Raw genomic sequence first — 27,070 nt, forward strand, 5'->3', positions numbered from 1 at the left:
GAGCATTCCAAACTAATCTGAAAAGAGGTGTTCGGGGCAAAGTAGTTGGCGGCCATCTCCTTTCTAAACTGCGGGCCGAAGGCGAACGCCTCTAGAGTCAGGTGCAGAAAAGACCCGTCCACCCAGTCAAATGCTTTAGTACCGTCCAATGCTAGGAGGGCCAGTTTCTCATTGTTATGAGCGCCCAGTTCAATCAGGTTTACCGCTCGCCTAATGTTGATCCGATTTAATCAGCCGGGGAAGAAGTGGGGCTAGGCGATTTGCGATCACCTTGGAACAGATGTTAGCATCGATATCCATAAGTGAGATTGGCTTGTAGGAGGCACAATCCTTAGGATCATTCCCCGGTTTCAGAACCAGGATAGTGTTGGAGTTTCTCATCGAGGGCGTTACACTTCCCACCTCCCAGAATCAATTAAAAAGGGATGTTAAGGGAGCGAGCAGATGACCACTAAACAGTTTATAAAATCTAGGAGAAAAGCCATCTGGGCGTGGGATGCGGGACTTCAGGGATTTAATTACAGCCTCCACTTCCTCCTGTTGGATCGGAGCTTCCAGAGCCTCCTTAGCTTCCTGCGCCAGCCAATTGGGGTAGGGAGGCCTCTGCAATGTATTGCCTCTGCGCTTCCATCAATCTGTCAGTTTTGGCCATGTTCTCCAGTAAATGATTTTGTGCAATCTGCAATTTCTCCTGTTCTCCATACTGAGTTACCCCCGCTTGGTTCCGGAGGCCTGCGATAAAGTTTTGCCTTCTAGTTTTCGCTAGTTTTTTCATTAGGAGGTGATTGACCTCATTACGTTTAGCATAATCAGCCTTTTTAACTGATTTTCCAGTTTATTACATGCCACCTGTAAGGCAGCATGCACCTTAGGTGACCATCCCTTCTTGTATTTACCTTCAATGTCTTTTATCTCCTGCTCCAGACGAACTCTCGTCTGTTTCTTCCTTTTGTGGGTTTTTTTCTGAAGTAGTTTTCAATTACATGTACCACCTCATCTCTTAGGGCCAGTTTGTTCAATATTGAGTCATACAGGCGCCATTGTGGTCTGGATACGGGCGTTGGGTTGCAGGATCTAATCTGTAGACACACTGGGGCATGAGCCGTGAGAACCTTCAGGGCGATTTCCACCTTATTCGTGAAGGATAAGAGATGGGGCAAGACTAGGAGCAAGTCAATGCGTGAGGAAGTGCGGTGGGCATGCAAGAAGAAGGTGTAGTCTCTTTCCTCTGGGTACAGTATCCTCCAGGCATCCACCACACCCAGGGATCTGAACAGGTAGAGAATCCCTAGGGCAATTTTGTAGTCTCTGGGGGCTGGCGCATGAGATTTGTCCTTATCCGTGTCGGGAACCCTGTTTAAATCTCCTCCGATAATCTGACCTTCCAAGAACGGGAGGAGGGCAGACTCCAAGTCTGCCAGAAAGCGTTCCTTGCCCTCATTCGAGGCGTAGATAGAGACCAGCAAATGCAACTGGCCCAGGAGCATCCCCTTCACACCTATGAAATGGCCGCCTGGGTCTGTGATAGTCTAATTCCTGGCACGCACGGGACATCTTTAGCCACCAGAATAGCTGTCCCTGTTTCTTGGTGCCCCCTGAGGCCAGGAACTGCTTTGGGAAATCTCTGCTCCTAAGACGGGCATAGTCCTCCGGTAGAAGGTGAGTTTCCTGGAGGAATATCACTGTTCCCTCTAGATCGCTCAAGCGTTTCAGTATGGCCTTTCGCTTCACCAGAGAATTGAGGCCTTTGACATTCAGAGTGACGAAGTTCATCTCCTGGAATGGAGTTTCCAAGCTCTCCTCGGTTAACCTTACAGCCGGGGTGGGTCGGGGAGTCAAGTGATCAGAAGAACAAGTTACATTCTTACCTGGTAACGTTCTTTCGATGGGATGTTCCGACGACGTATTCCACATCTAGGACAGGTAATCACCACAGCTATGCTGCTTCTGAATATTTTCGGCGTCTGCATCCTGCGTCGATGACGTCGATACGCTGTCCTCGAGGGCCTCCGTCGAGCCGACGTCTCCGGATGTTTAAAGTGGGACGCACGACGCCCGTAGCCTCAGTTGTAGTTTTTTCCCAGAACGTGTGGCACCAATCTTCTGCCAGTATAACTACAGAATGCCTTGCAGAAACGGAAGCTGCAAATCGCATAAGAAATTCTGTAGAGGGGCAGGCTGGGAGGGAACGATATGGAATACGTCGTCGGAACATCCCATCGAAAGAACGTTACCAGGTAAGAAAGTAACTTGTGTTCTTCGATGAGTTTGGTTCCTCCGACGTATTCCACATCTATGACAGACTCCCAAAGCAGTACCAACGTAAGGAGGTGGGAAAGAATTTCGAATTTTAGAATGCCCAATTAAATTGTAGAATAGAGGACTGCCTTGCCAAAGGCCAGATCATGCCCATGGATAGAATCCAAGGAGTAGTGTTTGACAAAAGTATGGACAGACGCCCATGTGGCTGCTTCACAAATGTTACAAATGGGAACACCTCTCTGCAGGGCAGTAGAGGCAGCCACACCCCTAGTAGAATGGGCTGGTAAAACTACCAGAGGGTCCTTACCCGCCAAGCGGTAACATTCAGAAATTGTCAAGATAATAGTTAGGGAGAATTCTCTGTGAAGGCTAATTTCCCAAACCTAGCGAGTCCCCCAACAACTTTGCTGGATTTTTGGGGAGCGGGGGGTTTTCTCCTGCTAAGAGTGATACTCTTTTTCTCCCACTCTTAGACATGATTTGAGATATCCTTTGACTTTGTAATGTGTTTAATAGGCTATGGGGTCTTTTACTCCATAGGGGTTCATGTATATTTGGTAAGTGTGTTACACAGTACCCTCAGTGAAGTAACACAGGGGTGTCATAGTGACCCCCAAACAGACTCCATACCCTGGGACTGACTACTGTCTCCCAGGGCATGTAAAGTCACCATTGACTTTACTAGTCTTACATTGGGAACAGAAACAGTACAAACCATCATATTGTGGAAGTACTGGTAGGGGTAATTAGATTGCCCCTGGGTCTGTTTTTCGAGGGGGCACTGTGCAGTCCCCCCTCGTCGAGTTTCTGGCTGGTGGCAGTGGTTACCACGCAAAATATTCCACCGGAATATTTCCTATGGGATTTTCCCATTCATTTTAAACGCACCACTTTATGGTACAATGTTAAAGATACCGCCGGGATAATGATTTAATATTTATTCCCCGGTGGGGTCTTTTTGCCAGGGCTCCGTTTTAAAATGGCATTTGTGTTCGCCTCTGTAACTCCAACCCAAGTCGAGCCCTTAGTTCCACTTTTTGGCGGGCTTCTCCACAGAAGCCTCCAAAAGTGGTGCCACTCTGTCTGGGTCTACAGGATGTGTGGGAGGGGGGGTTTAGCCACCCTGGACTGAGTTGCCTTGGCAACTCAAGTCGCACTCTTGTGTGATTGGCCCAGTGGTGAGCCTCCTGGCTCACCACTTAGCATGTTTGAGTGACAGCTAGGACTGATGAATGGGGGTTTTCTGCATAAAAGCAGGGCTTTGGGAACTGGAACTTCAGAAGTCACCACAGGACCAAAGAATCCGAAGAGGGAGAAGCTGAACCGACCTGCAACGATGACACCACCGGTGGAGCCCTGCTGAACCGTCTCACCACTTCCCAACGACAGAGAAGATCTTCATCCCAGAGAGTCTTCTTCCTCTGAGCTGGTGGGGATAACCAGTTCGCCCTCTTTTTCGCCTTCCTGGATCGTCTCGTGGTCGAATCGCCCGTGCCAAGCACCCCGGCGCCCGGATAGCCACGCTTCACCACTACCGCGAATAAAGGGGTAGTACCTTTTAACCGGGAAACTCTGCGGCTGGTTTCTTCCCTGGCAGTGCAACGACCTCCAGCTTTCCTCCACGTCGAGATCTCCTCTTCCCCTGGACGAAGCACCGAGTTGCACCCGCTGCCAGGAACAACTGCCCCCGCTGGAGATTTCTCACCATTTCAGGTACGGAGTCCCGCCTGGTCTCCCTTGCAACAGACTGTTCAAGGTGTCCCGTAAATCCTTGACTTTCGATCCTGGGGTGACTTGGGACCTACTAACTAACTTTTCCTGACTTGAGCCAACCCTTTTTGAACTCTTTGCAACGACTCTTTAAAAGTACTATTCAACTGTGTGATCTTGGACACATTACGCCTTGCTCTCTTCAAGAGTGGGCCTGGCCTATGACTTTCTTGCTCCTCAGTAGATTCTGCCTTTTCTGACTTGCCCTGGTTCTCCTAAAGTGTTGGTATTGTGTATGTTCCTAATTCTGCCTTTTTCCCTCCCTTTTTAATAACTTATTAGAGTGCCATCTTAGGTGAAGCGCTCACCTCTGTCTGAAAATAAGTGGTGTTTTAACTAAGACTTGTTCAATAAGTAATCAGGGATGTATATATATGAATAGTGACGGTTGGAACTTGCTTGCCATATTAGTGTTAGTGTATTTTACAAAGTGTGTTTTTAAATAAATAATTATATACTTTTATACCCAAGCTCTGGTCAGTGTTTGCTTGTGCTACTGTATTTTGGTACCTATCTTGTATGCTCTATATACTGTCTAACTCTTCTTGAGAGAAGTCTGGCTGCTCAGCCACAGCTACCAGTAAATCTGGTTGGTACAGACTGCTACCAATTGGGTTTACTGCCAACACCTGTAGTCCTAAGCCTTTTGCAGTGGTCCCTAAGGGAACTGCACAGGTTTCTGCCTAACAATAATCCATCTAGACAAAGTCTGTTTAGGAACAGCTTGTCCCAAATGCCTTCCAGCGTATCCTATAAAGAGCTGATCGTCCATGTAACGCTCACCTGACTCCCACGGAGGCGCTGGCCTGGTTCGCGCTGCTGTGACCTCTTCTAAGGTGATGCGCAGGGTTCGGAAGACGGACTGGACCGGGCCCCCAAATCTGGCTCGTCTGGCTCGCAGAAGTATCCTTCTGTAGGCGAAAATAGGGTATTAACTGTCTGCGGGGTAATGCAATCAGCCTCCCACTTTCCCCTCACACCCTCCTCGAAACCCTTCTGTGATTCCTCGTAGCGTCTCACCTTAGGGTCTGGAAGGATGAGCTCTCCATCTTGCTTCTGATGCAGGGGCGCGTTGGTATCCAGTTACTTCACTGGATTTTCGGATTGGTGAGAACCAAACTTGCTTGGCTTCCAGGTAAGTTTTTTGATAAGAGGTTCCCCTTGTGTCCATGCATTAATGTACTAATGCTAGTGTCTTTTTCCCCATAGAGGCCGGCGTACGGAATGCCGGGGAACAGGCACCGACCCGAGATGAGAGATGAAATCCTTGTAGAAATCAGGTAAGTCTTTAATGAGCGTTTTTTGGTAATGTCTTTTCATTCGCTCATTAACGCTGATGTCTCCTTTTCCCCTTAGGGGCCGGGGTCCGGAAATGCCAGGATGCGGCGCGGACACGAAATGAAGAGGGAATGAATCAACAGGTAAGTCTTAACATGGAGATTTAGCTTTCCTTATTCCCTTCTCTCCCTCACCTTTTGTTCTGGTCTTTTTCTCCCTAGGCGCTGGGGCGCGACTGCGAATCCGGATGATCGCTGCTGAACATGGAGGCGCCCTGTAAAGGTGAGTGGAACGCGGCGCTGCAGCATCGACGCGATGAGCTTTTAAATAAAAGTCTTCCTTTCCAGGATAGTCGGCGAGATGTCTCCGGGATGCGGTTTTAGCAGGTAAGGACTTTTCCTTCTTCTGTTCTCTTCTTCTCTTCCTTTGCAGGTGATCCAGGATGCTGGCAGGCGTGGCAGAAGTCAGGATGCAGGAGCAGACACGGTGAGCGTCCAGCTGCTAGATGCAGAACAACGCGAAGCACGTGTGGCTGTTCGTGTGGGGTTTAAATAGCCTTGGAAGAAGTTCCAGGTATGTATCCTTCCTCCAATCAGGTATGTATCCTTCCCCGACCATGCCCGGATGGTAAATTAGTCCCACAGGTAAAGTAGTTCCTTTCAGGCCTCAAGGAGGCCGGGATCCTGCAGCATGGTCTGCATCAGGTAAGTGCACCCAAGCACTCCCATAATGAGCCTGGCACCATAGGCGCCAGGACACTGTCCCAAGGGCCCCTATATGGGGTTGCTGGGTCCTTCCTTGGGGACTGGATGTCCGCTTTCGGGGACGCAGGGCTTGAACCGGCTCCGCGGGAGCGGGCATCATGACAGTCCACTCTGACCCGGGACATGCGCGAGATGTAGAAACTTAAAGCTCTCCTAGGATCCAACCTATGGAGCCTCTCCTTTTCCTTGCCAGGATGCAGAGGAGGATAGAACGCCGGAAGAATGACCTTCTGGCTTAAATGAAATTCCAACAACTTTCGCAAGAAAAGAAGGACGAACCCCAAGGACAACCCTGTCCTTATGGAACACTGTGAAGTGTGGCTTAACGGAAAGTGCCTGCAACTCACTCACTCTGCGAGCGAAAGTGACCACAACTAAAAATACAGTTTTCAAAGTCAACACTCTCAAAGAACAAGAATGTAAAGGCCCAAATGGAACTCCCATTAGGAATTTTAGAACTAGGTTCAAATCCTAACCGGGCAACCTGGAGAGGTGACGGTGGGAACACATTAGTGAGCCCTTTAAGAAAATGAGAAAATAAAGGAATCTCAAAATAAAGAACACTCCTCAGACGAGCACTTAAATATGGACAGCACCGCCAGGTAACCTTTAATGGTACCCACTTGCAGGCCCTTGTGGGCTAACAAAAGCAAAAAAGACAGAACCACAGGAATGGCACATGAAAAAGGATCCACATTCTTAACCCTGCCCGAGTCGCAGAATTTTATCCAACGTCAACGGTACAGGGACTTTGTTGCAGGCCTTTTGGCCGAAAGCAACACCTCTATCACGTCTTCAGGGAGGTCCCAATCCTTATACCTCAACCGTTCAGAAGCCAAGCATGAAGGTTGAGGGACTTGACCTCTGGATGGAGAACCTGATTCCCCCCCCCCCACCCCCTCCCGTGAGAGCAGATCGTCTCAGTAGGGAAGACGGCGTGGAGGGCAGACTGATATGTCAAGAAGGTCTGGGTATCACGCTCTCCGGGCCCATGCCGGAGCAATGAGGATCATTCAGGAACCTGAACCTCAGTAACATCCTCAGCACTTGCAGAATGACGGAGACTGGAGGAAACGCGTACAGCAGTGGGAAGGACCACTCCACTACGAACGCGTCCCCTAAGGCTCCTTTTGGAGGAAATTCCCGCGAGCACAATCGTTCGCACTTCCGGTTGACACTGGTGGCAAAGAGATCCACTTGTGGGGTCCCCCAAAGGGCAAAGATCTCCAGGAGAATCTCCTGAGCCAGCTCCCACTCGTGAGAGACCGTGCTCTGCAATCTCAGAGCGTCTGCCGCCTCGTTTTCGTCTCCAGCCAGATAAACTGCTGAGATCGAAATTTCCTGCTGGATGGCCCAGAACCAGAGCTGCATCGCCTCTCTGCACAGAGGGAGAGACTCTGCCCCCCCCCTTTTTGTTGAGGTAGTGCATGGCCACTGTATTGTCTGTCAGAATCAGGACATTCTTCTCCCGCACAGACGGCAGAAAAGCCTTCAGAGCTAGCCTGATGGCCCTCAGCTCCAACAGATCGATATGGAGTCTGGACTCTGACGGAGACCAACGACCGCTGACTGTTAACTCGTCGGCATGAGTCCCCATCCCGTGAGGGATGCGTCCGTCACGATCGTCACATCCGGCCAGGGTAGCCAAAATGGAGCCCCCTTCATCAGATTGCCTTCGATGACCCACCACAGAAGATCCTGGGCGACCGAGGGCAGCACCTGAACGGGATCCGACATCCTGCCGGAGGACTGCGACCACTGCATCTTGAGAGACCACTGCAGAGATCTCATCCGCAGCCTGGCCTCTGGTACCAGGAGAATTCAGGATGCCATGAGGCCGAGCAATCTCAAGAACTCGAACGCCGGGAGACTCTGGGCATGTTGAAACTTGTTCAGCATCTGCAGAATGTGGGAAGCCCTCCCCTGGGGAGGGAAACACAGCTCCAGGGGTGTGCGAGCACTGCTCCGATGTACTGGAGCCACTGGGTAGGTGTCAAGTGGGAGGGAGAAGCCCAGCCTGTGAAGGGAGTGGCAGGTGACCGACGGATGATCCAGGACGTGCTCTGGAGAGCGCGCCCTGATCAACCAATCGTCCAGGTAGGGGTAGACGTGAATCCCCCTTTCCCGAGATACGCTTCCACCACCACCATGAGCTTGGTGAAGACTCTTGGGGCAGAGGTCAATCCGAACGACAGGACACGAAACTGAAAGTGCGAGTCACCAACCGCGAACCTCAGGTACTTCTGCTTGGGATGAATCGGCACATGAAAGTAAGCATCCTTGAGGTCGAGAGACACCAACCAGTCCTGAAGTTGAAGGGCCTGGAGGACTTGAGAAAGAGTAACCATCTTGAACTTGTCCTTCCTGAGGAGCTTGTTCAAACTACTTAAGTCCATGAAGGGTCTCAATCCCCAGTCTTTTTTCAGGATCAAAAAATATGGCTAATACCATCCCTTGTTCCTCTCTGCTACAGGCACCAGTTCTATGGCGCCTTTCTCCAGCAGGGATTTGATTTCCTGCGCAAGGAGCGGATCCGGACTCTTCAAAGAGAGATTCCCTGGTGGATTGTCATGAGGCCTCTGCCGGAAAGGAAGACAGTAGCCGTGGGCTATTATCTCCAGAACCCACACATCTGAAGTAATGGCACGCCATTCTACAAGATGCTGCGCCAGCCTTCCCCCAAACGGCGAACCATGGGACATGGCCTCATGACTGCCGCAAGGCCTTCGATGTAAGCGACTGGCAATCATCACAGTCATCCGTGGTGTGGTCCTCACCGAGGCACCAGAGGCAGGCGTTGTGCGGGTCCGTAATTGACATCTTGGAACCGTAGTCCCGACACTTCTTGAATCCCAACAGCAGGGTAGAAGACAAAGACATGATATCTTCACAAACAACAAGTTCGAAGAACCAATAGAAATACTCAGAAGAACCGAGGCGTGCTGAGATCTCCGAAGCGAACATGTTAGCGGAAAAAAACAGAACTGAGGCTACGGGCGTCGTGCGTCCTACTTAAAACATCTGGTGATGTAGGCTCGACGGAGGCCCTCGAGGACAGCGTATCGACGTCAACGCAGGACGCAGAAAAGTTTCCAAAGCAGCACAGCTGTGGTGATTACCTGTCATAGATGTGGAATACATCGGAGGAACCAATCCCCTCTAAGTTGCCATTCAAGATGTAAGGATTTCTGCATACCTGCTCCAGCTGAATTTTACTTTAACCAAAAAACGACATAACTTTGAACTGAGTCCGAACTCTGGACTCCCAACTGTTCGACTGACACACATCATCGGCAGTGCACTCCAAGGGCCTTCAGGTGACAACCACCTTGGAGTTGGCCTCAGACCATGTAAAGCCCGCCAATACTGACATTATGTATCCTGTTTCCATGAGCTCCATCGGACCGCCCGTCTGGGACATCGGGCGAAGGTAATATAGATTTTGGGCTCCATCGTCGTCATTCTTGGCCTGAGGTAGGTCGGGCTGTAGGGACCCTTTATCTTCTATTTCAACCCTTCTGGATCCTTGACCAGGCCAAGCATCTCAGCTGTGGGGGGGGGGGGGGAAGAGTTCGTTTGCATCCCTGGTGGAGGCGACATAGGATCCACCTTCTTTTTCCAGCAAGGAGGGGTTCAGGATCGTTTCCGCGTCTTCTAAACATGCAATCGCTCTGGAGGTTCCTTTGTAGGAAAACTGGACCGCGGTGGGGAACAGCCAAAGATATCTAATCTTTTGATCTCAGAGAAACAGTATCAGAGGCCGTAGGGCCCAGAGTTTCTGTATAGTCACTGTGGCTAACTCCTGAAATATTTGCAGGGGAGACCCCCTGTAATGACAGTTTATCACGGCAGTGACCAATTGCAATTATTGCCTCCTTCATCGTATAGTGGACTCGGGTGATAACATTCAGCGGGGACTCTGTGTCCAAACCTCTTCCGGGACGCAGTCTGTGGGTGCGTTCCATCAGGAGCTGGGACTTCAAGGTGTGGCAGAAGGGATTGAAATAGGTCCCCTATGTATTCTGCTAGGTTCTGGTCTGAGACTGACGCTGGCACTCCCCTAATTCGCACGTTATTGAGTCCGGCCCTGTTCTCCAGGTCCTCCCGCTTGTATGCAAAGATCTTGTTTCTGTCCGTTAGGGCCCGGATCTGTTGTAATTCCAGAAGCGATGATGCGTGCTCCAGAGTCAGGTCCTCTACTTCTCCCAGTCTTTGCTCTGCTTCCGTCACTCTTTGATCCGTATGCTCCAGCGGAAATTCTGATTTGATATCCAACATAAAGGCCTGGATATCTTCCTTGGTGGCTAGTTGTCCGGTCCCTCGAGGTGATGCTTGTGGCGTGGATTTGGCTGTCTCCAGCGTCTTTCCTTTTCCCCCCAGGAGCAACATGGTGGAGATGTCGCCACTTTCAGGGCTTACAGTGTTTGGCCATATTGGTGCTATCTCTCTGCACTCTGTCGAGCTCCTGTCAATGTAGAAGGTACTTGAAGAGTGTTTATGGGAGCGCTCAACTTCCGGCACTGGGCTACTGAAGTGTTCATTGGGGTGCATACAGGGCTTAGTGGTTTTGTGATCCACTTTCTCTATGGTGAGGGAGGGGAGGAAGTCAGCTGATTAAATGTTCTGGTTTCTCCAATCCTCTGGTTACCCCCCGGTTCATGCAGGGCTGTCCCGGTGGCGTAGAAGCTGTTTCGGTGGGTTCAGTCGGCGGGCCGCGCTGAGAGGGGAGATCCCCGACGGTTGACCGTTCCAGGGGCAAATGCGAGGAGGAGCCGCCTTCTATATGGGCCCAATACCTGCAGTGCAAGGGGGGTGGGGGGGTTGCCTCCTATCCCCACAGTAGGCTTCCCTTGGTTAACAGAGCTCAAGTTCTGGGTGCACTGGCCAGCCGGAGTTCATATTAGGCTATTCCTCCTCTTAGCACCCTGTGAACAATGCGGTGGGGGGCAAAGGAGGCAGATGCCTCCCTCCTTGCTCAGCCGGCTCAACAGTCTGTTATCCTCATGGGAGGATGCCTCCTCTCTTTCAGTGCGTGCCAGCCCGCAAGCTCACCGGTAGTATGGCGTTCTTCCTCTGCCCTGGGTGGTCCAGCTGCGCTATTCCGTTGGGCTTTGCCGCACAGCCCGACACCGGGCTTCTGAATTAGATATAATGCAGTGCCGCCCGGACCCTGGACCTCGCCTGGGGTCCTGGTCTCACGCTGTACCTTGGTGTGAGGGAGGAGCGGGTTGCCTCCCACCATTCCGCGCTGGTGTTCCGGAGCAGTTGAGTCGTCTCTAGGGGATCTACTGCTCAGCCCGACAGCAGGCTTCTTAGTTGGGTATAACGCAGAGGCCGCCTGGGCAGTGTGCCTTGCTCGGGGTCCGGGTCTCACGCCGTGCCTCAGTGTGGGGGAGGGTAGCGGAATGCTCCTCGCCACTCCGCGCTGGTGTTCCCGGCAACTTCGCTGGAATTACGGGCACCCTCTGTGTGTTTCCCTCAGTGCGAGACAGAGTTATAGCCAGCTGTGGGAGTTCCATTTTTTACTCGCTCTCCGGTGGACAGCCTCTCCTTTCTTCATATTTCTTGCGTCCGTCCGCCATCTTGGCATGCTGGAGCTGCAGTCACAGGCACAACCGCAGATTTCGGGCATCAGTTCTGCACGATATCGTCCCACATTGGGACTGCTGAGACACAATCCCTTCCACGGGTGATGGCTTTGCCAACGTGTAGAGTCAGAGGAAACCAGGTATTATTGTTCAGACATCAGGCTTCGTACAGAGGCCATTAGTAGAGAAGCCACATCGGTAGCACTGCTGGCCACGCACCATTGTTTCGCCTCATCTCCTACATGCTTAAAAAGGAGCTTGTCAGGATATTTTCTTGTATTGAGTTTCTTTTTCAATATTCTGGCCTCCCTAGTGTAGTCGGCTTTGGTAGAGCTATTGCGTCTTAACCATAAAAATTGGCCAAAGGGCAAATTCTCCCTAAGCTGTCAGACTTCACCGTGAACTGGAGACTTTTTTCTTGATTATTCAGCCACTCTATAAAGTTGGCTATATCTTCCTCTTTTTTTCCATTCCATACGTTCAGGACATCGATGTACCTTTTCCATAGAATACTGATATGTTATGGATGAATTTATATGAACTAATGGATGTATGGAAATTTAAAATGCTATACTAGATGTTATGACTACCTCATTCCTTTAAAGCAGTCCGCACAGGTTTTGGATATTGGTTTATATTTTAAATTGCATCAAGAACCGAAAAAAACCTTGAGGGTCTAAACATTCAACTACCATAAAATCATAGGAGAAAGTAGTCGGTTGCCGGCTCCAGAAGGTGGAAAGACTGGAATATCAAAGAGGCTGTTAACATGGCATTCCATAGAGGATGGGTTTTTAATTCATTTGGAATCTTGAGAAGGGTTTTCTTTACGTTAGTGGACTCCGAAATGTGCTGGGTAAAATATGCTCTTTATTATTATAATATTAGCTTTTTACGCAAGTAGGTGCTCATATAGTACTAAATGTTTTCCCCCATAGGATACCTGCCATTTTTCCTCTAGCAAGCATAGCAAATTTTACAATAAAGCAAGCATTGCAGCCATTGCCCATGGGGCTACCATGGCCCTACAATTATCCAAGGGAAGAATATGTTGCCATGAAAATCTTGAGACCCCAAGGGGTCACGATAAGTAAGCAAGGAACCTGCAATCACCAGCATAGCTCCCTTTTCAATCTGTCTGGTACCAAAATCAAGGCAGAATGCAGCTGTCGCTCAAACAGGTGTATTTGAGTATCCCTTATATGAAGTCCGGCACAGAGAACTACAAACGCACAAAAGGACATAAACCCAAGAAGCATCTGGAGTATAAGAGCAAGGACTGTCGACTCCCGGGTCATTTGAGAGCGAAGCAAAAAAATGTCATGAACCCGCTCTTCCAGGAGAAGAACTGTCTTGTCTGGTGTCCCCACAGGGACCCAATAAACTTCAATTTCTGTCATTATCAGAATTAACTTCTTTCAGTTGACGTATAATCCCAAAGGGTTTACCAACTCATTTGTCTTCCACAATGAGTGAACTACACTTTCTGGGTAAGGGGCCCGAATGTGCCATCCATCCAAACAGTGATAAATGTGATTCCCTTCTATATGCAGAAATGGTGTTACTGTTAACATCACTTTCATGAACGGCCAAGATGCTGAAAGGAAGAAAACCAGTTTGTTGTAAATCTGAGGTAATTGCAACAAAGGGACCAAATGGGATATGCATGCATGTATCCTGGGGATTTAGGGCACAGACCCAGTGCCCCTAGTCCAATGCTTTCTGTATCCAAGCCAGTGTGACTATCTTGAACTTTTACCAAGAAAGGAAAGTGTTGACCTCTGGGAGAACCAGGTACTGTGTCATCTTGCCTCACCTTTTTTCACGATTGTGGAAAACATGGATTAAAACCCCTCCTGCACCTCCACCCTGTGGACTCTCTTTATAGAGTTCAGGTGCAGAAGCTTCTGAATTTTGTTGAACACATTTTATGAAAGTTGCAGTGGGGAGGGTAGGTCAAATGGGACAGAAAATGGGTATACTGAAGATGCGGCTTGTTACTGAAAAGACCAAAGAATCCTTTTTGGATGAAGGCACGTGGCCACCTACAAGGGATGCATGTTCCTTGGGCATTGGGATTCATACAATCAATGTTTTGATTTGTTGAAGGCTGGATCAGAGAGTGGGAAATATCCCTTTGCTGTGTTGGTTACAACACACCAGCATAGTGTGTTGAGGTACTAGAACCTGAGGATGTGACAATGTGGGCGGAGTTAGATGTCATGTCCCAGACTCCATGATAATTTCTTTACAAAACAATTCTTAACACTGGTGCTGTCAAAGACTTTACATCTCTGAAAAATTGCATCCTTTTACTATGAATAATGGTTCCTCTTTGAGGGAATTGGCCTTACAGGTAAAGACTGCGTGCGAAATGTTGCCGGTCTAGTAATTGGAGGCTGTCCTTGAAGCCAGTATATATTAGAGTATGGGATATAGGTTGTCCAAACATGGATGTAGTATTGCAATACCACTCTACATCGGTTGTCTGATGGCACCAAGAAGACTGGAGCCAGTCGCAGAAGACTTGCCTTGTGACATACAACCGGACAGATTTCCTTTACTGGTCAACCTGTTTAATGCCATTTAGTGGGCAACTTGCTCAATACAGCTAAAAGTTGTTCATTTTTCCTGTTGTAAAATGGGGGTGGGGGGAAACGAGTCCTTTCATTTCTTCACCCCGATGATCATACTGGCTTTCCTTCATAAAAGCCTTTTTTTGCCAAAGCCTTGACAAAGTGCTAAAACATGGTGAAATGTGTGTCTGCAACATTGCAATGCTATAAATAATGTCTTCCACAAGCACAAAGATGTGGAATCCTCTACGTACAGTTCTCTTTGTTTAATGTTAACAGAAAACCATTGACCACAACAAACTTTTCTGGCAGGCACAGAAAACTTTCAGCTGCAGACCTCCATGCAATAGTAGGAAGCACAGCAGTCTTGGCAGATTTTGTTTCTCTTGAGGAAAAGAGCACTCAGTGTATTTATTGCTTTCAGACCGCACCTTCGGGGTCCTTGTCCACCATTTTCGTCCCCTCAGATATTTCTAGGTAGCTTGCCTGATATTTCACATATCTTCACATGAAGGGGAGCCGTCTGTGGAACTGTTGGCCCACAAAGCATGGACTGGCCTCCTGCCATGTCCATTACACGCTGTAGCAGGGTCTCAGTAGTCCCTAGAACCAAGTGTTATGTAAAGAAAATTGATCGCCCTCCATGGAATGCCCAGATGCCAATTCATCAGCTGCGCCTCCAGACACTTCAGCCCAAGGACCAGGATTTGTCCTCTGAAGCAGTAACTCGGAACAATGCAGATCTGGGGCCACCATAAGCCCATGAGCTGAAATTAGCTATGAGCAAGAGCTTGTAGCTCTGGTAGAGGTCATTGGGACAGACCCCTTATAAAGTCTGGGCCACATTGGGAATGTGTCTCCTTCCTCATCAGGGAACCTGCAAAAAAAAAAAAAGGATGTTTCTTATTCACCCATCTTCTGGCAATTAGAGCAAAGACATCCAGAGGTGGAATGCAAAAGGACCCACCGAGGCGTATGGAGAAGAACCCTACACAATAGTGCGTTTTACAATAAGCAGTCGGGCCTTAAGTAATCTGTCCCAAAGCATGCCAAACAAAAAGTGTGCAGGTCCATAAAGGCAAAAGACCTTGAACCTTCATAAATGTGCATAAAAACTAGGGGGAGGTAGGAAGGAGGGGAAAACAACTTTAATCATATAGGTGTAACATGGCTCCTGATGCTCTCACCACGTTTGTTTGGAGAATTTAACTGGCAGTTGGAGTCCGCACCATTCATGAAGAGGGTGTCACAAAGGGAGCGTGGTTGCGGCGGTACCTCAGCACAATGTTTCCCTTCTTCTCATTATGCTGCTATGCTCCTATCCCACCGATCCCTGAAGATTGAAATGCCCCATGAGAATCGCGGAAAGGGGAAGGGGCGCGAGAGTACCATATGCATTTGCACCAGAAAAAAGTTAACATTGAGATGACTTTGACTTGCAACCAAGTTACGCATTGACAACAATAAATTGGCTACTGTGGCTTACCGTAAACCAAACTCCCATGTCGTCATGCTACATAACAAAAATTCACATTCTTGATCTCCAGTTAACACTACTGCATAGATGGAGGTTCACTGTCCGAAGCACTATTGCTCATCTTCATTGCAATATGAATTACAAGCCAAAATGGCAGCAGACTGTTTGAAGGCTAGACAATACCCCAAATTCAATTGTAGAACAGACTCCTTTGAAAGTTGAAGATTGCAACCTATTATTTGCCCCCAAAACTGAATAAGTAATCCTGAAGAACTGGCTAAATCTTTAACTGGAGGGCTCAATCTGCGGTTCATGACTACGTTTAGTATGCAGAGTAATGTCTCCAAGATCTTTCAGAAATATTGGCCAGTATTACCGCTTGATCCTGATCTTGCCACTGTTCTCTCCACCCAACCAGCAGTTCCTTACTGAAATTGCGAACTGTTAGATGTATAAATATGAATAAGAGTCAAGGAAGAAAATGGCACAGTACACAGGGCATTGGTTTCATAAATGGTGTGGCTGCTCCATTTGTGACTCTGAAGAGCAGTGACACAATGCACGAAAGCATCAATAGCCTATAATTATCTGTGACTTGACATGTATCGGATCTATTATACGTAGGCTGAAGCTCTGCTTACAGGAACACATAAGAGCCAGTCGAAAGAGATCAAAGTTATACTGTAGCCATTAACTTTGAGAAAATGCATGACTGATTGTAGAGGTTTAATATTTGGGGGTTTCGAAAAAATAATGAGTCCAAGATACTGTAGAGCTGTGAACAATTTGGTTTGATAGAGTCAAAATAGATTGACAATCTGCATATTATGGCACCGTGTTGCCCTAATACAATTCTGGCCTATTCTTAGAAGACACCCAAGTCCAAAGTCTGCACCCGGCCAAGTGACGAAAATATGATAGTTTATTCACCCCACATCAGCAATATGATCAGTTTGGAAGCCTTTCATCCAAAGACTTCAGCAGAGAGTGTAAGGAGGACAGGACCTCCATGGACAGGACCGATTGAGCGGTTGGAGGTTGGGTAAACACCTGAGAGCAGGTTGCTCCTGATGGTAACTTGGCTCGTAGCCCAAGGTCTTCCGGGCCCGCAATCCTGAAACCGTCGTCTTCCTTCGAGGAAATCGACACTGCTTGTTCCTGCAGTAACGTGTCCGGCAACCCCAGATCAAAAACGTCTGGTCTCCAGGCCAGGACTTCGGTCGACGAGGACATCGTCGTCGTCGGGTTGACGACGGGGGAGACCAACTGCATCAGAGGCAGTGAGAACACCGATTGGTTCGTCGTCGTCGACGGTGGGCCTGCAGGTGGCTTAGGCGGTCCCGCCTTCACGGCGCTCTCCCTGCGTTTATCCGATTCTCTACTCGTGGCAGATCTAAGAGGATCGCCCGAGGAGGATTTTGGCCTTTCCTTTCCTTTTTTCGACGATGATGATGATGATGTCTTTTTTGAAGATTCTTTTGCCGAGTCCTTGGAAGAGTGGCTTTGTGGATCCTTTTCCACCGGTCGAGTCTTCTTCGCCGGTGGTTCCGATGAGGTTGAACGGCGCGGGGCTCCCGATGTTTTTGTCGAGGCCACACTGCGCACGGAGCCAACCTCCGACTGAGGGTATGCTCCCGCTCCGTCATTTAACCACGAAACCAGCCTCCGACTCCGATCCTTCAGGGTTTTCTGGGAAAAACCTTTACATATTTCACACTGGTCTGCCGAATGGTGAGGGTGGAGGCAATAAATACAATCGAGATGGCCGTCCCCCTCGTAAACCTTCAATCCGCACGTGGCGCACGGGCGAAAGAGAGGTTTTCCTGACATTCTGTTCGAGTAATATCAACGATATCCTAGAAAGTAGAGAACTACGCGAGGAGATCCCACTATCTTTGGAGACGTTGAAATCTGACGGGACCCGCGGGGGCAGGGCTTTTATACCATTACATCCTACGGGGCATGCGTGGACGGCCCCGGAGAGGACGTAGATGTGGATAGGAGACACAAGTGTCAGAAGTTTTTTCCTATAGGAAACTACTATATATGTGTACCGAGGGTTCCCAGTCTGACGACGGGGAATATTCTAAGCATGTGAATCCATGAAAGATCCAATGCTGGAGAACTTTATGTAACCCTTTCTAATAATCAAACTAGTTCTAGCTCTGCATTTTGAATATATTAGTTATCAAGATACTATCCTCAAATGTCATTTTTTTATTATGTTATTGTGATGTATACTGCGCACCACTGCCATTTTCATGGTCTCTAGGCGATCAGGCGGATGTGAAAAGGAAGGAGGGCTGTCACTTGTTTGTATATTTTGAAGTGTAAGCGGGATATGGCTTCTTTAAGGGGTGCCCGTTCATTATGCTGAACAAACCCCAGAAAAACCCTAATCACATCCCCATCCATTGTCATACAAGGCCAGTCTATACAGACAGTCTCCAAACATAGTACACCTTTATTTATTTATTTTTACATTTATAAAGTGCTAAGCCTGGGGGAATCAAGACGCTGTTACAAGCAAAGTTGCATACAAGACAAAAAGGCGCATACAGTATCATAGTAGTACATTTAGGAAATGAGGCAATCAAAGTCCGAGGCTCACGTGGTCTTTGTCCAAGTCCTGAGGCTGCGTTGGTGAGCGGCCCGTTAGGTGAACAGCAAAGTTACAGCAAAGTTTTTAGCAATTTGTGAAAGGTTCAGTATGAGTGTTCAGCTCTCAAGGAGCTAGGGAGCATGTTCCAGTGTTTGGGGCTATGGCAGGGAAGCTGGAGCCTCCCACTCCCACTCGTTTGATTTTAGGTTGGATAATGCGATGAGTGTAGGCAGCTCTCGTCAGTTTAGAGGAGATAACTTTTGAGAATTTCTGTGCAAGGTAGGGTGGGGCATCCTTGGATAGGCATTTGTGGGTGATGTGTGTTTTAAAGATAATCCTCTCACGGATGTGGGCTTGTTTTCTTGCAGCTGTGATATGCTGCGGTTTAGGGATATTCAGGGCTGCTCTTAGTGCGTTATTTTGAATGATCTGCAGCTTTTTAATGTTATAGGCTGAGGTTTTCGCAAAAAGGGCATTGCAGTAGTCAAGTCTTGATCCTATTGAGGCCCTGGCTATAGAAGGGTCTGGCTGAGTTGATCAGTTTTGTTGCGCATGCGGCTGAGGAAGCAATGGAACTTACTATGTCCCTCTCTCGGCAAGTATCATCAAATAATACTCCTAGGGTTTTCACAGAAAAGGAGACTGGTATCATGGTGCCATCTATAATTAAAGGCAGAGTATTGAGAGTCGAGTTTCTTGATCATAGATGGGGCGCCCACCAGCAGGATTACATAAGCAGTGGTTTGCAATCCATGCCTGGATAGCGGTGTAGATGGAATTAAGGGTAGCGGAGTCTTGGCGATAACTGCCTGAGAGGGGGAGTAATAGAGTATCATCGGCGTAATTAGTATAAGATATGCCTATTGAGCCAAGGAGGATGAAAAGGGGTTTTGTGAAGATGTTATACAGAGTGGGGCACACTCAGGATCCTTGTGGGACACTGCAGGTTATCGGAGCAGAGGGGATTGGGGGTGAGGGGGTGTGCTGTTGTTCTCAGCAAATACTCCGATGACTCTGTCGCTTAGGAAGGAATCAATCCATGAAGAGGCTTCTGGGAAGAGGTTTGCTGCAGATGAGAGGTGATGACCGAGGATTTTGTGGTCTAGCAGGTCAAAGACAGCAGAAGTCTAGGACTAGCAATAAATAGTGCCGGCTTCCCATTGTCTCCGATCTCATCGATCTGGATTTTTAGATCCAGTAGTGCTGATTCGTTCCCATGGCTTGGCCCGGGAATCGGGCTGGCGCAGGCCAAGAATACGGTTAGTTTCCAAATAGTTTTGGATGTGTAGAGAAGCAGCTCGGTCTAGAATTTTTAGGAGGAAGGGGACGGTGGTTATAGGTTGGTAGTTAGTAGGAATTGTGGGGTCCAGTGATGGGTTTCTTGATGAGTGGGCGTACCCAGTATTCTTTGAGGCTAGATGGAACAATGTCAGTGGTGAAAGAGGCATTTATGAAGGAGGCGATGAATGGTGCCAGGATTTCAGGATTTCAACGCAGTCTTTGTTGAAGCTGGCAGGGCAAAGGTCACCTTTACAACGGGTCGGTTTAAGAACTTTTCAAATCGATTTAACATCGGTTTCTGTGATATTGGTGAAACAGAACATCAGTAAACCTGTTGGGCTGATGCTCGCTAGTGGGGAGGATGGCAGGGGATTGAGCAGGGCTTGCTTAATATAATTTTCGTGTGTGCAATGTTTGGATTGTGTCGAGCATAGCGTTCTGGATACAGGAGCACCAGGAATCTTTCAGGATGGTTTCAGGGGGGTTGGTGTGGGTTTCCATTTCCCTAAGGATGGTGAACAGCTCACAAGTGTTGGATTTTGCATTAGTGATCCGGCATTGTAGGTAGTGGCTTTTTTTGTATTGTCGGGCCGCAAGAGAAAAGATTCGTTTTTTGGCTTCTGAGGGAGTATTTTATCCAGTTTGCTTCAGCCAGCCGTTTTTCGGAGCGAAGTGTATGCACTTCAGGGGTGAACCAGGAGTTCCTGTGTGCAGAATCTTTGAGTTTGTGTGGCTTGAGAGGGGCATTGGTGTCAAAGGCCTCTGACATAGTTTTGATATACAAGTCAGTTGGTTGTATACTAATTGACCTTTTCACAATCCAAACCCCCCCCGCAATCCCCCACTCCATCCCCTTATATTATTTTTTATCCAAAACCAACCCAATACATATACAAAATAACTAAAATAATATAAAGGTCAATTGTGCAAAAGGTCAATTGTAAAAGGTCAATTTGGGTAATAGCAGTCAGTGTATCAGAGTTTGTGATAAGTTTGGGAGCCTGTAATTGTGGGTTAAGCAGTGGGGCGATACGCTTTTTGTTGGTATTCTTAGAGCTAGGAGCTAGGGAAGGGGGATGGCAATAGGTGTAGAGTGGGGTGAGGGAGACATCGTAAAGTGCACTATGCTGTGGTCCAACCAAGGGCAAGGGTTGATAGTAAGGATGTTAACATGGCAGTTGAGGTCCGCAATCCAGTCAAGGATATGATCTTTGTGTGTTGGGGAGGTGACAGTTTGTTGAAGGCCTACGGAGGACAGTGAGCTTGCGAGTGATGAGGCAGCTGGGTCTAGGGTGTCGTTATACCCAAGTTGAAGTCTCCTAGAAGAATCATTTTGGAAGTGGATTTGATATGGATACCCAGGGTGTCTAAGAGGTTCTCTTCAAAGAAAGGTGCTCGGCCTGGGGGGTGGAAGATGGTGTGGTGGGTGATGGAATCTGAGAGGGAAGAGTTTAGTGGAAGGGAAGAGTTTAGTGGAAAGGATGTCGCAATTGTCGGGATGCGTGGAGTTGCATACAATAATGGCTAGGGAGTCTTTTGCGATGAGTCTTACTCCTCCACCCCTGGAATTGGGTCTGTCACAGCAGTAGATTGTGAAGCCTGGGTCGAAAACTGTGGACAAGGCAGGGCCGGAGGTATCTTGTAACCATGTTTCTGTGGTTGCAAGGAGGTCAAGATTATGGGTGGTAATCAGGTCGTGGACGTTGAGGGCATGAGCAAGGATAGATCTTGTGTTAATCAAGGCACAGTTTAAAACTGGTGTTGGTGTGATTTTTAAGGGTGGGCAAGTGGTGTTTTGACCGCAACCCTACTATGTGGTATCCAGGATTTGACGAGTGCATTAGACTCAGAGATATATGTAGTGGAGGGAGATCTCATATTGATTGGGGGAGGCGGGGGGAGATTGGAGACGTCGTTTGAGCACTGCTGCTCTAGTGTTGTGGAACATACTTATAGGGAGTCGACTGTGCGGTCTCCTAAACGGGACTTTCTTTTGACAATAGGTTGAGTAAGGAACATTGCTATCGGCATGGTGATGGTAGAAGGGCAGTGGAGTCACTTAGCCAGAAAGGTCTCATTGAGTGGTTTGGCGGGATGGAGCAACTGTGGATGGAGGCTGGCAGGGCAATGCGCCTGCTGTTACCAGGTCCAATGTTTGAGGGCGAGGGGTGCTGTGTCCTCCAAACTGAGGTGAGGTGGCCACGAGGATACTATCCTTAGTAGTAATGATAGAAGTGGGAGGGCAGGTAGACCTACAGTGGGAGCCGATGTAAGTTAGTGGTGGGAGGAATAGGGTGAATGTAGGAATCATTCGAGGTGTGGAGTTCAAGATGGTGCTGTACCTGGCCCTCCGGGTTGAGCTGGGCTCCAATGTGTAAATTAACTTCAACTTCCCCGCCACTTTTTACACACTAATGATTGTATTTAACCTCTCCCAAGGCAGCCCCCATTTTGCTCCATGGCGAACAGTGTAGTGCGCACTAAACTGCAACAAATAACTAAGGGCCTCATCACGAGTTTGTCGGTAACCCTTAAGTCCAGCAGTAGCGCTGCTACCGCCGGATTTAAGGGTCCGCCAAATCAGGGCTTTGGCTGATTTTCCCCCAGCTGTTAGCTGGGGGGAAATCTGCTGAAATTTCGCGCTCATACCGCCGGCGGGAATTCCGCCGGCGGTAAGAGAGCGAAATTTCCCCATTGAGCCCAGTGGGGAATGTGGGCATTCCTGAATGGGCTCAATGAGGAATGGGGATTTCCAATTCCGCCAAACCCGTGATCCGGCGCCAATAGCACCGGTGAGTTTGGCGGTAGGGCAAATAACACCCGCGCTATTAGCGCCGGCGTTGCTGAACAACTCGTGATGAGGCCCACATTCTACATTTCCTTTGCTCACCCACTTACTTTGCTTCTACAGTACGGATTTTGTGACTGGATACCTTGTGAAATGCAGGTACGCAGAATGCATGATCATGAAGATACTTTACCAGTCTTTTGGAATTGTAACTGACTTTTCCAATAGCCTTTTAATGGGTTTGCAAGTTGCTCTCCCCATATTTTTCTTTAGTGAAATGGATTACAAAAATGAAAGAACTGAGCAACAATAAAAGCTGCTCTTTTGCCAGAACTGCGTTGCATGGCTCCATTTTCTTTGTGGTTTCCATAAAATAACTATTCTAAAGGCAGTTTTAACTAGGAATAGCAATAACGATTCACCCACAAACACTGAGAAAAAGGCTAACTTACTGAAGTATCCGACATATGCAAATCTGTGGAAACACCTTTCGTCCCATTGTCGTATTTGAAATGCTTCTCAAATAGGTGTACAATAATGTTTTCTTCCATATCGAGAATATCGAGCGCCTGCTGATATTCTTTAGCAGCATACTGTGAAAAGGGTTAAAAAAAGAGACTATTTTAGCAGCTTTGACAAAATTGTATTACTTCAACCGTATTATAAAAACAATTCTTCATTAATTGTACTAAGACACGCATATTGAAATATGTGGCTCACTAAACAAAGCAGAAATAAGCCATCTGTCAGATGTAAGACTTTCTTGGGTGCAATTAAATGCTAACTGAGAAACTGTAGTTTTAATTAGAGAACATCCCTGGAAAATGGCGAGTAGGCATGAAATTGGATGCATGAGCTACATTTGCACGAACAAGATATGTTTATTAACAAAACTAATGACAGGAGGTACACATGCCGCCCTTGGCCATAGTAGCAATATTTAAAAACACCATATTTTAACTGTGGGTTTACTTCAATGAGGTGAGGTCGTAAAGAGAGGAAGAGTGTAAGGGCTAACTTTAGTGAAAGCCGCAAGTTGCAACATGTCTGCTAAAGCTATTGTCACCAAATACATTAAATAGCAAAACAGTTGCATGAAACATTCTACAAGTCGACTGTACACATATTTGCCATCTCTAGAGTTACTGAACCTTCCAGCAGGATTTAGCATGAAATAACTGAATTCTGCCTAAATTGGAGGTACTTTTGCTCAGGACATAAACAACTGGAACATGCACTAAAATGATTAGAACACGGTCAGCAAATGGTAAAATGTACCAGTTGCAATCCCGCTAGCTGGAAGAGGTGTACAACAATCCCAGCAGCTTCGAACCTCTGTCCACAGACGTGCTGCTAAATGTAACTTACAACCTGGCTGCAAGAGCTGCCCTGCAGTAACTCAAGAAGCCAACAGAGGAGAGAGGTAAAAGTCTTGCCTTTGCTATCAGGCCAAACTCCCAGGACATGTCCAAGGAAGAGGGTGGAGCTGCTATGATGGAAAGCGAGAGGAGGCTTCCATGCGCTCTAACCACAAGATCTTCAGGTTAAGGCAGCAGGTAGTGATTTATTCTCTCCTGCCATTCTTTTCCTCACTAAAAACTACCAAATACTGAAGGGATCACCCCCATGCTGGAAAAGAGAGAGGATAATAAAAACGAACGAGTTTCCACAGACGTAGATTATTTCACTTAAGAGACCTAATAAGAAGTATCTTTGGGGTGGCATAAAGCAGCTGACAGGACAGATGCACGTTAAATCAGCTCTCCTGGCCCTTTGCACAAACCATATGGTTTTACTGAGGCATCAAACCCAGACAGAACCCATCTCCTCCATGTCCATGTAGGCTGTTCTGCCTAGCAGTCCTGCTGCTTTGCAGAGCCCGACACAGACCCTTACTGCACTGAGCTGGTCTTTTGCTTACAGCAGGACAGGCCGGACAACCAAGGTTGCCATTGCCCTTCAGAGTATGGTTGGTGGAGGCCCACCGTGACAGCGGGTGAGGGCTTGATCTGCCGCTTTTATGGGGCATAGATACAGTTGTATTGCTGCTCTGCCTCGCCACCACCCTCTTGCCAGGGCTGGAGCGGCCAGGCTTACATTTCGGTTTTAGCATTGGGACCTAGGGGGAATTGCTGACCTCCCATCCCAAGCGGCATTGTGTAGCTACATTGTCCCAGAGCTTCTCTGCATCTGTGCTGACGTTGGGCTGGGATACCACCATTACCAAACTTCAATCTTACAGGCTTGAAAGGAGATGGGTAGGGAGATGGTGCTGACCTCAATGATGTTTGGGGGTGAGCGACAAGCCCCTCCTCGGGACCACCAAGCCTAAATGCTGCATCAATGCTTTTCACCACATGCCAGATGGTCTCGGACCAGGAGAGTCTTGCAGATGTCTAGAGTGGGCTAATCACTATGGCTTGCATGGAGCTGCAGATGTGGTCAGCTTGTACAAGTGCCCACAACTCCATCCAACCTTGGTATTACATTTTCCACAAACCAGGCAGTGTAACTGATAACTGGGTGCCCCCGAATTGGCATGGCTCCTTTAACCAGCATTGCCTATATATGTATTTATTGGAGTTTCAGAAGACAAAAACCACAAGCACATTTGCTTCCTAGTTCAGCCAAAGCCAAGAGAAGGCGAAGTGGGAAGACCATCTTTCACAGTCCTTGGGAATAACTGAATGACAATTGAAAATAGTATAGTCAAACAATAAAAAGTCTGTAATATGAACAATAATGTCTTTGAATAGAGGTTTAGCTTCATATTCTTCTTTTATTAACTTATAGGGACATAAAAGCCTGCTGTCAATCAACAATATGTACAACCACCTAAACTATGGGCGTGTAAACCAATATATTCCTAGTAGCGCTATCAGGAAGGCGAGCCAATAGCCAAGTGATCTCATTCCAGCCACTGAAAGCTCATTAAATGGAAAGGGCTAAAAAGCCTCATCAAAAACCTATGGTTTCTAAGGGGAATTATCTAAAAACAAATAAGTAGAATCCATGGATTCAAAATACAGGAGACCATTTAAAATCCACCTGCTGGGTGTCTCCCTACCATCTACCAGTGCGTACAGGAGTCATTTTTCCTGGTCAGAAGAGATGCAATGTGACATACAGGTTTCGGATGCACTGTACACATACTTGCCGCACAGTTAGGCTCAGTGTTTCCCACAGACAAGAGGAGGATATTTCATAGCTAACCTAAAAAAAGTATGACATGGTCAATCTTGGTTTTCAAAGTCCATAGCAAAGAAAATATGGTGTTAAATGAGTCAAGTCAAGCTTCAAAACTATAGAAACGAGAATAAAATTTGAATTTGGAAACATTGGCAAAAATACAGTATTTTAGAGTTTGGGTTCAGGTGAAAAAAATCTATCTGCAAACCTTCAGACCCCATATACTCTTTTTCTAGTTGTGAGTAGTCCAGTCCATCTCTGCCACCACTCATGGAATCTGATCGCCATGAGTTTCATTAAGCTCCATGTAACCACCATGCTTTCTATATAAGGTTGACTTAGGCTTATTTTAGCACTGCACTTTTCATACTAGTCAATCCTGGTCTTGTAGTGTCCTTGTGCAATTTTCTTTTTGAGCAGCCGGCCGCTATTATAGTTTAGAATGGGTTATTGTGTAAACACTGGAAGTGAATGACGTTGGGTGATTTCATGTCCTATCATTCGATCCCCATCCTATAGCCAGCCATAGCCGGTTGCCTGCTTCCTTTGTATACTTAATATAAATATGGAGGGTTAAGTAAGCAATTAAATGGTACCCTCCCATAAGTAGCCACAGCCAGTCGGCTGCTTATTGAATATGCTTAACATCGAGTGTTAAGGCAACAACTCTATGCTTGGTATTATGAGCATGGAGAATAAACCAATAATTTAAAATTTTAGCTGTCTAGTTTTTCTCTCTAGGCAATTAACTTTACAAAACGGCTGTAAAGTCACATTACACTGATCATGCATCATGTTTCATTACTCAACGTTTCCAATGCAGCGCTAAGAAATGTTGGGCTTACAAAATGTGTGTACAGAGTTTATAGCTCTGATCTGCTTCAGTCAAAGTTGTTTTTGCACTCTTTGAAATTAAGACATCTTTTCTAAAAGGAAAATCTTACTCCTTGCGACTTTGCTCTAATGCAAAATACAGTGTTGAACTTACTTTTTGTGATAGGCCATATTTTCAGTTTTGAAATGGAATAGCTCGGAAATATCCAACATAATTGTTTATGCAGGGCCTGGAGGATACATTTGTCACGGGAAAAAAATCACCTTGTGTGCATTGCAGGTTTGAACATTACCAAGGCCACTGCAGAGTCTGTGTGTTTTTCAGTAGAAATAAAGTTACATTTCTTACGTGTCAAATCCAAAAGTAATATAGGGCCTTCAGCATGCAAGCACTTCACATACTGTTCAGATACGAATTTTAAAACATTTACAGGCCGATTCATGGAATTAATGTGCGCCGAAAAAACGGCGCACGTGTGCGAAAACGTGCGATTCGCAGTGAAATAGCGAAAATCGCAGTGCAAGTGCGATTATCGCACAGAAAACATCGCACATCAATTCATGGAAGCCTGTGCACGCGCAAAATGTGGGATGTGCGCTGAAAAAGTGTGCGGCGCACGCTGGCGCACAGGTCATCGAACGCCGTGCGATAAGGCCACAG

General features: G+C 47.4%; 1 protein-coding gene across 4 annotated transcripts in view; it reads right to left on the reverse strand.

The window, feature by feature from the left end:
• CDC16 (cell division cycle 16) overlaps nucleotides 1-27,070 on the reverse strand; it is a 755,778-nt gene that overhangs the window by 589,773 nt on the left and 138,935 nt on the right. For all 4 annotated transcript variants that reach the window (XM_069637116.1, XM_069637117.1, XM_069637118.1 and 1 more), the window contains one exon: nucleotides 22,839-22,979. In XM_069637116.1, coding sequence (XP_069493217.1) covers nucleotides 22,839-22,979 — 141 coding nt within the window. The remainder of the gene's footprint in view (nucleotides 1-22,838; nucleotides 22,980-27,070) is intronic.

This window comes from Ambystoma mexicanum, chromosome 7p, assembly GCF_040938575.1.
Source record: "Ambystoma mexicanum isolate Mex_15411 chromosome 7p, UKY_AmexF1_1, whole genome shotgun sequence".
Classification (NCBI taxonomy): Eukaryota; Metazoa; Chordata; class Amphibia; order Caudata; family Ambystomatidae; genus Ambystoma; species Ambystoma mexicanum.